At 39.7% G+C, this 11332-nt stretch overlaps 3 protein-coding genes across 3 annotated transcripts; 1 reads left to right on the plus strand and 2 right to left on the minus strand.

Moving 5' to 3' along the window:
- Nucleotides 1–171: 171 nt before the first annotated feature.
- Nucleotides 172–2740, minus strand: crym (crystallin, mu). Its single transcript, XM_027021653.2, has 8 exons — nt 2482–2740; nt 2238–2388; nt 2006–2068; nt 1824–1925; nt 1532–1715; nt 1228–1349; nt 855–939; nt 172–499 (listed from the first exon to the last, which is right to left on the minus strand). Exons 1-8 carry the CDS (start codon nt 2646–2648, stop codon nt 435–437), a joined length of 939 nt encoding a protein of 312 aa, XP_026877454.2. The 5' UTR covers nt 2649–2740; the 3' UTR covers nt 172–434.
- Nucleotides 2741–3356: 616 nt separating this feature from the next.
- Nucleotides 3357–4527, minus strand: snu13b (SNU13 homolog, small nuclear ribonucleoprotein b (U4/U6.U5)). The gene is made up of 3 exons (XM_027021675.2): nt 4362–4527; nt 3888–4008; nt 3357–3766 (listed from the first exon to the last, which is right to left on the minus strand). Exons 1-3 carry the CDS (start codon nt 4362–4364, stop codon nt 3504–3506), a joined length of 387 nt encoding a protein of 128 aa, XP_026877476.1. The 5' UTR covers nt 4365–4527; the 3' UTR covers nt 3357–3503.
- Nucleotides 4528–4745: 218 nt separating this feature from the next.
- LOC113584633 (cytochrome b-c1 complex subunit 2, mitochondrial) lies at nt 4746–11050 on the plus strand. Its single transcript, XM_027021674.2, has 14 exons — nt 4746–4857; nt 5857–5934; nt 6056–6205; nt 6297–6361; nt 6514–6570; nt 6674–6798; nt 6960–7057; nt 7136–7193; nt 7446–7541; nt 9195–9394; nt 10003–10083; nt 10203–10279; nt 10437–10590; nt 10721–11050. Exons 1-14 carry the CDS (start codon nt 4825–4827, stop codon nt 10802–10804), a joined length of 1356 nt encoding a protein of 451 aa, XP_026877475.2. The 5' UTR covers nt 4746–4824; the 3' UTR covers nt 10805–11050.
- Nucleotides 11051–11332: the final 282 nt, after the last annotated feature.

Consider the following 11332-nt stretch of genomic DNA (forward strand, 5'->3'; position numbering starts at 1 on the left):
CAATACATAGTCTAGATGGATAAAATTAGATGTCGTCTTCCCTAAACCTGTTTGTAAGTATGTAGTAAATGTAGGCTGCATGTCTGAGTGAAGTGACATCCCCAACATAAAGGAACTGTAAGTGACAACTGAATATTCCTAGAGACTGAAAATTAACATTCCAATCTGGAGTTGGACCACAAATAAGTTTAATTCTGAACACAATGTTTATAAATTCTCTTACTCTGATAGTAAAGTGTCTGATTTGTTTTACTGTATTTCAGCTAAGTTGCCTCTAAAATAGAATGTCATATTTAAGTGACTTGACACAAAAGTCTTGATTCACAGAAACACGAGTACTCATTTTCACAATCATAAAGGGTGTTTTATGACCTTTTAAAGAATATTTTACTGAAAGCTGGCAACTGGGTCTTCAGAGCTGAATTCAGTGTATTTCACGGTTTGTTCTTCCACTTATCAAACACAATCTTAGCAGCAACTGCATCTTGTATTCCCATCCCTGCAATACAATGTTAACCAATCAAACATAAGTCTGATGGCCTTTGCACTGGGTGATCATTTCTTAGTGTAGCTGAGCAAGCAGAAAGATGGTACCTACCAAAGTTGGGCACAAAGTGCAAAAACATCTTAACTTCTGTATCTCATTTTAAAATAGCTAAAACTGGGCAGATCATAACCTTGTGAAACACTAAACACAATTGACTTGTTTCGAGGAAGACAAACCAGTGCTAAACAATAAAGTTATCAAAGCAAACTGCAGAAAATTTGAGAATTACAAGCAGGAGTTTAATCTGGCTATGAGAATCTACTTTTTTAAGATGTGTAATTTCTTTTTCTTGCGGGGAGGTAGTTACCCAGTGACTTGAATACTGTGGTCCTCTCACACAGGGCAGGCAGAGTTCCATTTATAATTTCTCCAAGTTCAGCAAACACTTTTGCCTGGTGAAACACGTCTTCACATCATACTTACATTGCACTATTGGTGACATTTGATTAATTTTAGTCTGGAGTTAATTCATAATTGATTTTAATGTCTTTGATGTTAAAAATGGGAGGTCCATGATTTAATGTTTAAATCTAAGCAAACATGCAATCATTACTTTTATTTTGTCAGACTGTTGGTGTGATTCAGTGCAAACAATAAAATTAAGTTTGAGTAATGAATACTCCATGTGAATGTGAAGCAAATAAAAAAAAAAAACTTTTAGACAATTCATTAAAATATACCCCAGACAGAATTATGTCTCCTGACTCCATAGCAGCTCCCTCTCTGCTGTCAACATAGATTACAGCCTCTCTCATCAAATCGTTATCCAGTTCTCTCCAGTCTGGTCGGCAAGCCCCAACCGCTAAAGTTGCAAAGACAAAAAAAAATGTTGCATAGGAATTAAAGCGATCTGATTTTGATACTGTCCAGCATTGTGGGGAATATCTGCTCAGCTGCTCATGATTATACTAAAACATTTTATTATTTTCCTGAACGTAGCCACTTGTGCCATAGTGACAGATTAGACATGGTCATTGATCCTACCTGCAACATGGGCACCTGGTTTAACCCATTCCCCAAAGAGCACTGGTTCACTTGAACTGGTGACAGTAACTATGACATCAGCTCCATCCACAGCTTCTCTGACAGAAGAGCACACAGTGATGGGGTCCTGAACAGCAGCAGAAAATCGCTCTGCCATTTCCCTTCTCCTACTCCACACACGGACCTAAACGACACAGCAGCTCCACACAATGATGTTTGTGCAGCTAAACGAATAACTTAAAAACTACAATGTAGTGCCATTTGGCTCATTCTCTGCTTCTAAGTCCTTTACCTCTTTAAATGAAAAGAGGTGGGTGAATGCTTCATAATGGCTTAAGGCCTGCTGGCCAGAACCTAGGATGCCCAGTACATTTGACTGAGGCGGCATCAGCAGCTAAAAAAAGAACAACAGTATTCAGTGTTGCTTCAAATACCATTCTAAAAATTTGACTCATAATAAAGTATGTGACTTACTTTAGCTGATATGGCGGAAACTGCTGCTGTTCTTTTATTTGTGATTTCTAACCCATCCATAACCTGTCAGCAAAAACACCCTACCATTCTATAAAATGAACATTTCCAATAATTAAATACTTGTGTAGTTTGGAATGCGAGTGTTCACTACTCAGTTTTAATATGTGGCAAAGGAGTAGGCATTCTGGGTAATTTTACAGCAAAACAAAATGTGCTGGTTTCTTCAACTCACCGCTGTGATATTACCATGCTCAGGGTCAAAGAGCAACACACTGGCCTGGATGGATGGTAATACTGAACCTTCCTCACGTTTGTAGAACGCCACCATCTTCGTGCACAAAATGCTTTCATATGCAATATATGCAGGCATAAGCCCCAAAAATCTGTTACAAAATGTTGACATAATTAATAATGTATAAACGAAACCATTTTAATTAGGGACAGTAAAGAGAAGGAGAGTTAATGAATATTCATACCCATTGTGGTTCTGTATAGGGACCACCGATCTCACTGGCTGGGCCACTTCTGAACTATCGTGTCGCGAAAACTTTCCCAAGGCAACTTCTAGTGGGGGTATGAGGTCATCGTACCTGAGCAGACCTGCAACGACATCATCACTTAGGAATGCTGGTGGTTGCGCCATACCTCACCCCGCGCGCCTTAGCACGCACCCGCGAACTGGACTTTAAATCTGATCACTTCTCTGTATTGATCTCAAGAAGTGACCGTAGCGATTTCTGGTCACGTGATTAGCGTGAGCCAATAGTGGGGCGAGAACATTCTAAGTGTTGTGTATTCCAGCGGAAGGAATTCAATACAAAGTAACGACCGCCATGGCCTCCAGCAGTAAGACTTGCACCATGAATATATTTGAATATTTACTCACTAATGTACTAATCGTTGTAATTTTATTTCGACCATTGTTTATCATTTTCCTAAATAAATGCACTCATAAATAAAAAATAATTTAACCCCCCCCCAAAACCTTAAATAGGAAATATAAACAAAAACAACCAAGAATGTGCAGACTGAAGCTTATTTTGCGTACGCTTTTTACCCAACATATTTGGACAGAGAGAACTTCCACTACTAGGTTAAACAAAGATAAATCTTTTAGAAGTAATAAAGTAAGATTTTTGCAACTGGTACACCCATGATACATTCTGTGACAAAAAAGTCATTTATTTACTTTCATTGTGGAATATTGTATCCATGGTGTACTGTAGAGTCTATTTTAAATTTGAATGACACTTTAATGGGATATCCCCCTGTATATTTCAGAGGTTACTATAATTGTCACATTTAAACCAGAGCTGTTTTGATATTTATTGTACAAATTAGTCAAGGAAACTGTTTCCAAATAACCAAATTTTATTTTGGCCATTATGAATCAGTATTACTCCAAACCCACTGAGGTTACAAATTTCAACTCAATAAGGACTGTACAGAGAATACAGAAACTAAACACAAAAAAACCTGAAATAATAAAATAATGGGTTCAAACCAAGAGTCTCTCAATAGCCATTTGCACAGACTGAATCTGAGGCTTTAGCTGTGATCCCTCCTTAATGGTGACCGACGTGGCAATGACTGGTCTTGACACCCCACAAGCTCGTCCAAGAGCTTGCTTGGACCTCACGAAGACGTAAGGCACATTCTTGTCCTCACACAGCAATGGAAGGTGCAGAATAATCTCCAACGGCTCTGCGTCAGCAGCCATCACGATGAACTCCGAGATCCCACGGTTCAGTGTTTTTGTGGCTGGAAACATGAGGAAAGGTCCATTAAGCAAATAAATGGGTGCCACACAAATACTTTCTATTCTTGACCAACCCAAACTCGTGGTATGCTCATGGAGTGTTTGTTGGAGAAAACGTCCTACCCTCGTTTGCTCCTTTCCGCAGCTGCTTGTAGTTGGAAGCCTGTTGCACCAGGTCCAGAATAGTCTTGGTCAGAGTGGCATCAGCCAAAGGGTAGGCTTTGGGATTCACGTCAGCATCAGTCTGAGACGAAGACAAGCAAAAACAAAACAAGGGCTGGCGATGCTTGTTATGAATCAAGGCCAGCGGTCACTTCTATATCTAGCTATATTCGACAATTAATTAATTTACACAAACTGAGTTAGCGATCTTGTGAGCAGTTTATGAAAACCCAGGAGTGCGCTGATAACTACATTCCAAGTGGAATACACGCACCTACATATGACCCGAATTGCAAATATTTACACGAAAATGGATTTGGATAATTGGGAAAGCTATGTGCGTTACTGTTTATCCACTGTGTTCATGTCGCTGGCCATTCTTTCTTACAAGAGAGCTAGCTAGCTGGCTAACACAGCTCCAATTTTACTACTCACCATGGTTTCACACGATTGGGTCCTCTCGGCGAGCGCTTCACGGAGGACAAACAGCTACGAGTATAAACTTAACGGTTTCAAAAGACTAAAGATTAAGGCTAGCTCCACTGATCCGCGTAAGGAAACCGTCTATGATACCGCCGCTTCCAACACGTGTTTGCGTGAAACGCTACTGCGCATTCACACGCTTACAGACCCGGAAACAGTGCCTTTGCGTTGTGCATACGACTTTAGGTTTTATATGGCAAGCATGCTATTTAAAATTGCGCTTATTAGGTCCATATCATTCGTTGAGGTGCTAAAATTGAATGTGTAATTCAGTCGGAGTTTCATGGTTCGCATGTTTTAAAGACTGCGAGTCTTCTCCTGTCCAGTAGGTGGCGATGTGAATGCGGGCTTGTGGGTAGAGGACGACGGGGTCAGACATATTGTTTTCTCGGTCTGTGTGAAGGAGACAGGGAGCATGAAGGCCGTGCGGGGAATAAGTCAACTGTCGGTGAGGAGCGGGTTTTTTGTATGCTCTTTGTTCTGAAATTCAATTCTTAAAACGTCTGGACTGATATCAAAGCAATGTGAATGGCATATGAGAAATGACTGCCCCCCAGCTTGGCTAGCTAACATCACTAGCGGTTAGCTCTATGGACACTTGTGTTGGTCTCCCAGCTGCGTTTCTCTAACGCTCATTGCTCTCCCGTGCCTTGGTCGACCGCTAGCTGGGTTGTGTTGTCTTGTCGGTTACCTGTGGTCAAGTCAGTTAACTCCTGTGCATAATGGAATATCTCTCCCTACGTAGCTAATTAGTTAGTGTCCAGAGATGGCTGGTTAACGCTCGCCAACCTAAACGTTTTCAGGGTCAGCAGACGAGGTTTGTTGTAGTGCTGTCCATGACTACTGGGGTCAGGAAATAAAAAACAAATGTTGTGTGCGTGTGTACGTACACCATTTGGCTGAAAGCTGAAACTGATGTTCACTTGCGTCTTAATTAATGTCGGACATTGTGATGACCAAGTACTTGGGTAAAATGAACATGAAGCAAGTGCACTGAAGTCTGGGATCTTCACCTTTCCCTCTTTCTAAAAATTCAGAGAATAAATCCTAAATTCCAGACATTTTTCCTATACGTCTCTGAAGTATGTGTGCTGCTGCTGTTGTACTCATGGTTCACGCCTTGACGTGATGTTACTTGTTTTTCACAAATGAGGATCTTGTCCTGTTTTTCTTTTCTTAGTGCTAGATTGCCATTTTATTTCTCTATGTTGTAATTATAACATCCACTGCATTATAATAAATCACAGTCAAACATTGGTCTGCATTATTTATCAAAGCTCTTTTGTTGTCATGTAAATTCTTGCATACCTCAAATTGTAGTTGATGCAGAACCTGCTGCCCAAACTTTGCCTGTTCATTTTCTCTGAATCCTTAATTTTCCAGTTAAGTTCTAATACTGATCCAAAACCACATCACACCTGTTTTTCTTTCTCTTTTTAATTTGAAGAGGAGGCTTTATGTAACTCAGGCAGCCCGTAAGGCGGAGGTCGCGGAGCCATTTAAGTTCCCGCCGCAGGAAGTGCAGGTGAGTGGATGTCTGTCTTTGTCTTTTTTTTTTCCTTCTCAAAGTCAGACCTATAGAGCCTGCTGCAGTTTTATGGTTTACAGAGCCTGGAAAACCTGACACTTACTTTTCACCCTTTTAGGTGACCAAATTGCCCAGCGGGTTGGTGATCGCTTCCTTGGAAAATTATTCCCCTGCCTCTCGTATTGGTGTGCTTGTAAGAGCCGGCAGCCGCTATGAAACCTTTGACAGCTTGGGTGTCACACACTTGCTCCGACTGGCAAGTGGCCTGGTATGTGGGAATGATGAAGGAATGGCCCTTCTGTGTACTTGAATGTTATAACTCCCTTGACATTAACTTGTTCATATTCTGCTAATTTAAGACTACCAAAGGAGCCTCTGCTTTTAGGATCTGCCATGGAATTGAAGCAGTGGGAGGATGTTTGAGGTTAGTGTGTTTTTGTTTTTTTAAATCTATAAACTAAGTGGGGGTACTTCATATCTTGTTTGGGTAGCTACAGATATCCTGTGGGGTTGTTTTTTTTTTTTTTTTGGTTTGGGGGTATTTTTTTTGTAAAAAAATTTTCCCTCTCTACCCAGTGTGTCTACAACACGGGAAACCATGGTATACACTGTGGATTGTTTGAGAGATCATATGTAAGTAGCATGTGTGATGCTTTTTTTGTTGTTTTTAGAATTTGTTTCTATATCATCCCTGCTTTTTCTGATTTAAGTTTTATCGTATATGTCGTGACTGTAGTGACACGGTTATGGAGTATCTGATCAACGTAACTACTGCACCAGAGTTTCGCCCATGGGAGGTGTCTGAACTCACTCCCAGGCTGAAGGTGGACATTGCCATCGCTCAGCAGAGCCCACAGATTGGTGTGTTTCCATTAGCATAAATCCTTCTTTTTGTTTTTATTCTTTTATCAGCAAAAAAGGATGCAAAATTAATCTTTTAATAATTTTTAATAAATCTTTTTATGTTGTTCATATCTAGTCACATTATAGAAGTTACACTAAATTCTATTTTCAATCCAAAGGGGTCATCGAGAATTTGCATGCTGCTGCTTACAAGAATACCCTTTCCAACTCTCTGTACTGTCCAGACTACATGGTTGGCAAAATCACTCCAGACAAGGTAAATCTCAAATCTATAAGAAATGGATATACTGAAATTTGGTAATGGCTTACCTGTCTGTTTCTTCCCCCCAAACAGATGCACACCTTTGTTCAAAATAATTTTACAAGTGGAAGAATGGCTCTTGTCGGGCTTGGTATGTGTATATGTGTATGTTTGTGTGATTGTGAGAGTGAGTTTGTTTCAAATGAGTTTGAGATTTTAGTGAGAATTAAATTGGTTTGATTAAGCATAAATATATATACATTAACCTAAATAGCATCTGTTCTTGTCATTGACATCCACTCCTAATTGTGACGGTGTGTTTGCTAGTTAATGTCATGTAGTGTTATTGTTATTGATAGGTTTTCAATGTATGTCCACAAAACACTGATGTGCTGTTGAACAGGTGTGGACCATGCTGTTCTCAAGCAAGTAGGAGAGCAGTTCCTCAACATCCGTAGTGGAACTGGGACTATTGGATCAAAAGCTCTGTTCCGGGGAGGTAGGACATCGCCATACACATCAATTTCTCTCTGTGTACTAATGTATATAATACAATTGGCTTATTGCTTTCAAAGTGTTATGTTTGCCAGTATTATGTTTGTCAGTATTGTTCTTGCTTTGAATAACGTTTTAAGACTTGATGCTCTGGCTTATTTCTATAGAGTCATGGGGTAAAAAGTTATGTACACTGGCAAGCAGATGGAATTGCTTAATTGCATATTTGCGGCACACGACAGTACACTTATGTTTTTCAAGTGTTTTGATGTGTTTGAAGTGATCTGTTCAATCAGCAATATTCTCTTGTGTATGTCAAGTCATAAACTTACAAGCAAAAACACTTAAAGCTTTAGTACCCAAAACTACCTTCAGACAGGACTTGATACATACAGGAGCCATTAGGGGCAGTGTTTCTTCTTTTGTTCTTTTGCAGCATTTAACTTTTAAATAGCACAGAAAGAACTTTGATGTTGGCCAAAAAGCCTAAAATGTTTATACATAGAGGGTTCCATAAAGTACCAATGCAAAATACTTTGGAGCAGTATGACACTGATGCATGAATATTTAAATACACATCAGCTGTCACCTGTTGTCACAGTTATGTCTAGTAGACCGAGATTGGCAATGATATCATTCTAAAGGTGGCAAAGTTAGCCAGCATATGTGTACACTTTGTCTGCATTGACACAGGTGGCGAAACAGTTGACAGCGTCTGATAGTACGCACCTACATACAAAACTTTTTTTATATGACTGCAATTAGTAAGTCCATACTGCAATAGCACTGTATTATGCTTAAAAGAATTAAAATGCCATACCAAACAGAGTAAATGAGCTTTTCATACAATCTGAAGCCTGTCATGCAGCATGGGAAGGAAGAGGGAAGTCAGAAACATTTTTTACAATGCAATTACACAAGCTCCTGTCACTTCTATGAATTACAACTGTAAGTGCTATGAGAAATACCTAGAATCACAGCCAAAATAATAATGTTCACACCTTTTCAGACTTTTCCCGCCTTTAACCAATGTAGTAAGTAAGACGTGTAGTAAGAAAAACTTGGTTGGAATGAAAATCTTTAGTCACTACTTTCTTTGATCAAGACAATCCTCACTTGGCGAGTAGTAAGTGTACATGTACCTTATATGGTGAGAGCATACGGCTGGAAATGGTGAATATGCAGTGGAAATTTACAAAATCTGATTCATGCCTTAGTGGTAGAACATGAGGGCCTAGAAGAAAAAAAGGCCTAGAAGTTGAGAGAATATTTTCAACAAGAAGTTGCTCCTACAGTTGCAGTCAAAGCAGCGTGACTAGGAGAAAAATAAATGATCCATGTAGAAAATGCAAGAGCATTTCAATTAGCTGCATTGGGTGTGATAGGTTTGCCTTCAACACAAATCTTCACAATGTAAATCTCTAAAAAGGGTTCAGCACCATTGCTTAGAGATATACATTTTATATAAAAATTAGGTGACTCAGAGCTATTTTTCAGAAAAAAATGATTTATAATTAGTAGATCTAGAATTGCAATAGAGTTTCAACATTCACAAAGTCTCCATCAAAAAACATTGATAAGCAGAATCATGTAGATGAACTGATTTTGAATTTCCCCCTGTGTGGGTAATACAACAACCCCCGGTGTATTGGTGCAGGTGAGCTGCGCAGTCAGACCGGAGGCAGCTTGGTGCATGCAGCTGTGGTGGCAGAGAGTGCAGCAGCGAGCTCTGCCGAGGCCACAGCCTTCGGTGTGCTGCAGCACGTGCTTGGTGCAGGGCCACACATCAAGAGAGGCACCAACAGCACCAGCAGACTGAGCCAGGCCATCTCCAAGGCGACGGCTCAACCCTTTGACGTAAGTGACATCTGCATCATACGGTCAGCGGTCTTTCCTCTTCATAGGGAGAGGCCAGCAGGACGGGAGCTGAAAGACGGCCATCTTGAAATGATTAACACCTGCAGCAGGACTTGGGATATAGGATTATATCTTCCTAATGTTATGCAGGAGTGACTTGGTGCTTGTCAGGAGAATCACATGCTTTCTTATTTCTCTGTAAAGTTTTAGTTGACGGCTAGTTACACCATTTGTCTCATCACAGCTGGCTAAGAGCAGTCCAGTACTTAATGAATGCCATGAACATGCTGATGTGTGAAAGCAACTCAGTCTCCTGTGCAAGACCTACTAGAAATGTATTAAACAGCATATGCAGGGCTATCCCTGTATCCATTTGTTGTTATCTATGAAAGACACCTTGTGAAGGAAGCAAAGCAGTCATTAAATACTGTTTTGTTTTGTTTTTTCCCTAAATATTGTATGAAATCTTTCATGCAATTTTAATTCCTAGGTTCCTAGGTATTTCCTAGTTGTTAAAATGCACTAAAATCATAGGTTTCTATAAATCATCTCTGATTATTTTACATCTTAAGTTTTTGTGTTAAAGGGGAGTCTGTTTTACTTTACAGGCTTCTGCCTTCAATGCCACGTACTCTGACACTGGTCTGTTTGGAGTGTACACCATCTCCCAGGCTGATTCAGCTAGAGATGTGAGTCATTTTCACTATGCCGTTCTACCATTGTCTCAGTACAGTATCTGGTGACATCCTCATTCAATACTACACTTGTCAGCCCGTAAGAAGTTTTGTTTCCCGTTTCTGTTCCACAGGTGGTCATGGTTGCTGTTAGCCAGGTTGGTGCTATTGCACAAGGGAACCTTACTGTGGCTGACCTAAACAGGGCCAAGTAAGTACCTAAAAAACATCCTGATAGATTTAAGTTTAATATTAAGTTTAATAGCCTGTACTTGTACTTCTAGAAGGTGCTGTGTAGCTGATTTGAATGTGTAAACAAGCACTGGATGGTTTCTTAAAATCTTACAATTTTATTTCTTGTGTATTAGAACTCAGCTGAAGGCTGAGTATCTGATGTCTGTTGAGAACTCTGAAGGTTTGTTTGATGCTATTGGGACACAAGCATTGTCAGAGGGCACATACCATTCCCCAGAGGCAATCACCCAAAGAATTGATGCTGTCTCTTCAAATGATGTGGTTAATGTAAGATACAGTGCACAAATGAATTTAAGTTATAATGTAAATTATTTCAGCTTACCTTGTTTTGGCTGATTGGTCTACAAATTATTTCACAGAATTCCTTGTAACAACACATTGGTTTTGTTTTCCTTAGGCAGCGAAAAAGTTCATGTCTGGGAAGAAGTCAATGGCTTGCAGTGGAAATCTGGTTAACACGCCTTTCATGGATGAAATCTGAAACTGGTGTTCACCTTTTAATGTTTATGGCAAGCAATGCCTAACTGTCTTCATTCAAAAAAGAAATGTGGGATAATGGTCAAAATTTGATTCTGGTGCCCATTATGTCCAACGTAAAAATGTTAGCGTCAGCAGTTCATACTGGAAAAAAAAGTGGAGAAACATGAAATGGAAATACTTCATACCTGTCCATTTGAAATGTATAGCACATGTAAACTAATAAATTGTATTCCTCAAAAATTGTGAAGGCAATGTCCGATGATGTTTGTACAACTTCGTACAAGGCAATAACCAAATTTGTTACTTATGAACCAATGAGGGGTAATGGATTTGGACTTCCTTTGAAGGTGAGGCTGTAAAACCTAACGGCTCAAGGGAGAGGAACAGTCTTAGAATAAACATCATCTTTAGTCATCAAATAAATTGGTCAGTCAATAAACTTATAAACACTAAGATGAAGTCTTGCTCTGTTAATGGAATTGACCTTTGTGAACAACAGACACACAAGTTTAGAGGGCAACATTGTTTA

This window comes from Electrophorus electricus, chromosome 14 (genome assembly GCF_013358815.1).
Source record: "Electrophorus electricus isolate fEleEle1 chromosome 14, fEleEle1.pri, whole genome shotgun sequence".
NCBI classification, from domain to species: Eukaryota; Metazoa; Chordata; class Actinopteri; order Gymnotiformes; family Gymnotidae; genus Electrophorus; species Electrophorus electricus.

Bases quoted from the DNA above. Each gene is read 5' to 3' on its own strand.
- LOC113584633 (XM_027021674.2), top strand. From the start codon at position 4,825: ATGAAGGCCGTGCGGGGAATAAGTCAACTGTCG. The intron at 5,935-6,055 runs GTGAGTGGATGT...TCACCCTTTTAG, and splicing joins TCCCGCCGCAGGAAGTGCAG to GTGACCAAATTGCCCAGCGG. The intron at 9,395-10,002 runs GTAAGTGACATC...TTTACTTTACAG, and splicing joins CGACGGCTCAACCCTTTGAC to GCTTCTGCCTTCAATGCCAC.
- crym (XM_027021653.2), bottom strand. From the start codon at position 2,648: ATGGCGCAACCACCAGCATTCCTAAGTGATGATGTCGTTGCAGGTCTG. The intron at 2,389-2,481 runs GTATGAATATTC...ATTTTGTAACAG, and splicing joins CCTATACAGAACCACAATGG to ATTTTTGGGGCTTATGCCTG. The intron at 2,069-2,237 runs GTGAGTTGAAGA...TTTTGCTGACAG, and splicing joins AGCATGGTAATATCACAGCG to GTTATGGATGGGTTAGAAAT.
- snu13b (XM_027021675.2), bottom strand. The intron at 3,767-3,887 runs GTAGGACGTTTT...TCATGTTTCCAG, and splicing joins GCGGAAAGGAGCAAACGAGG to CCACAAAAACACTGAACCGT.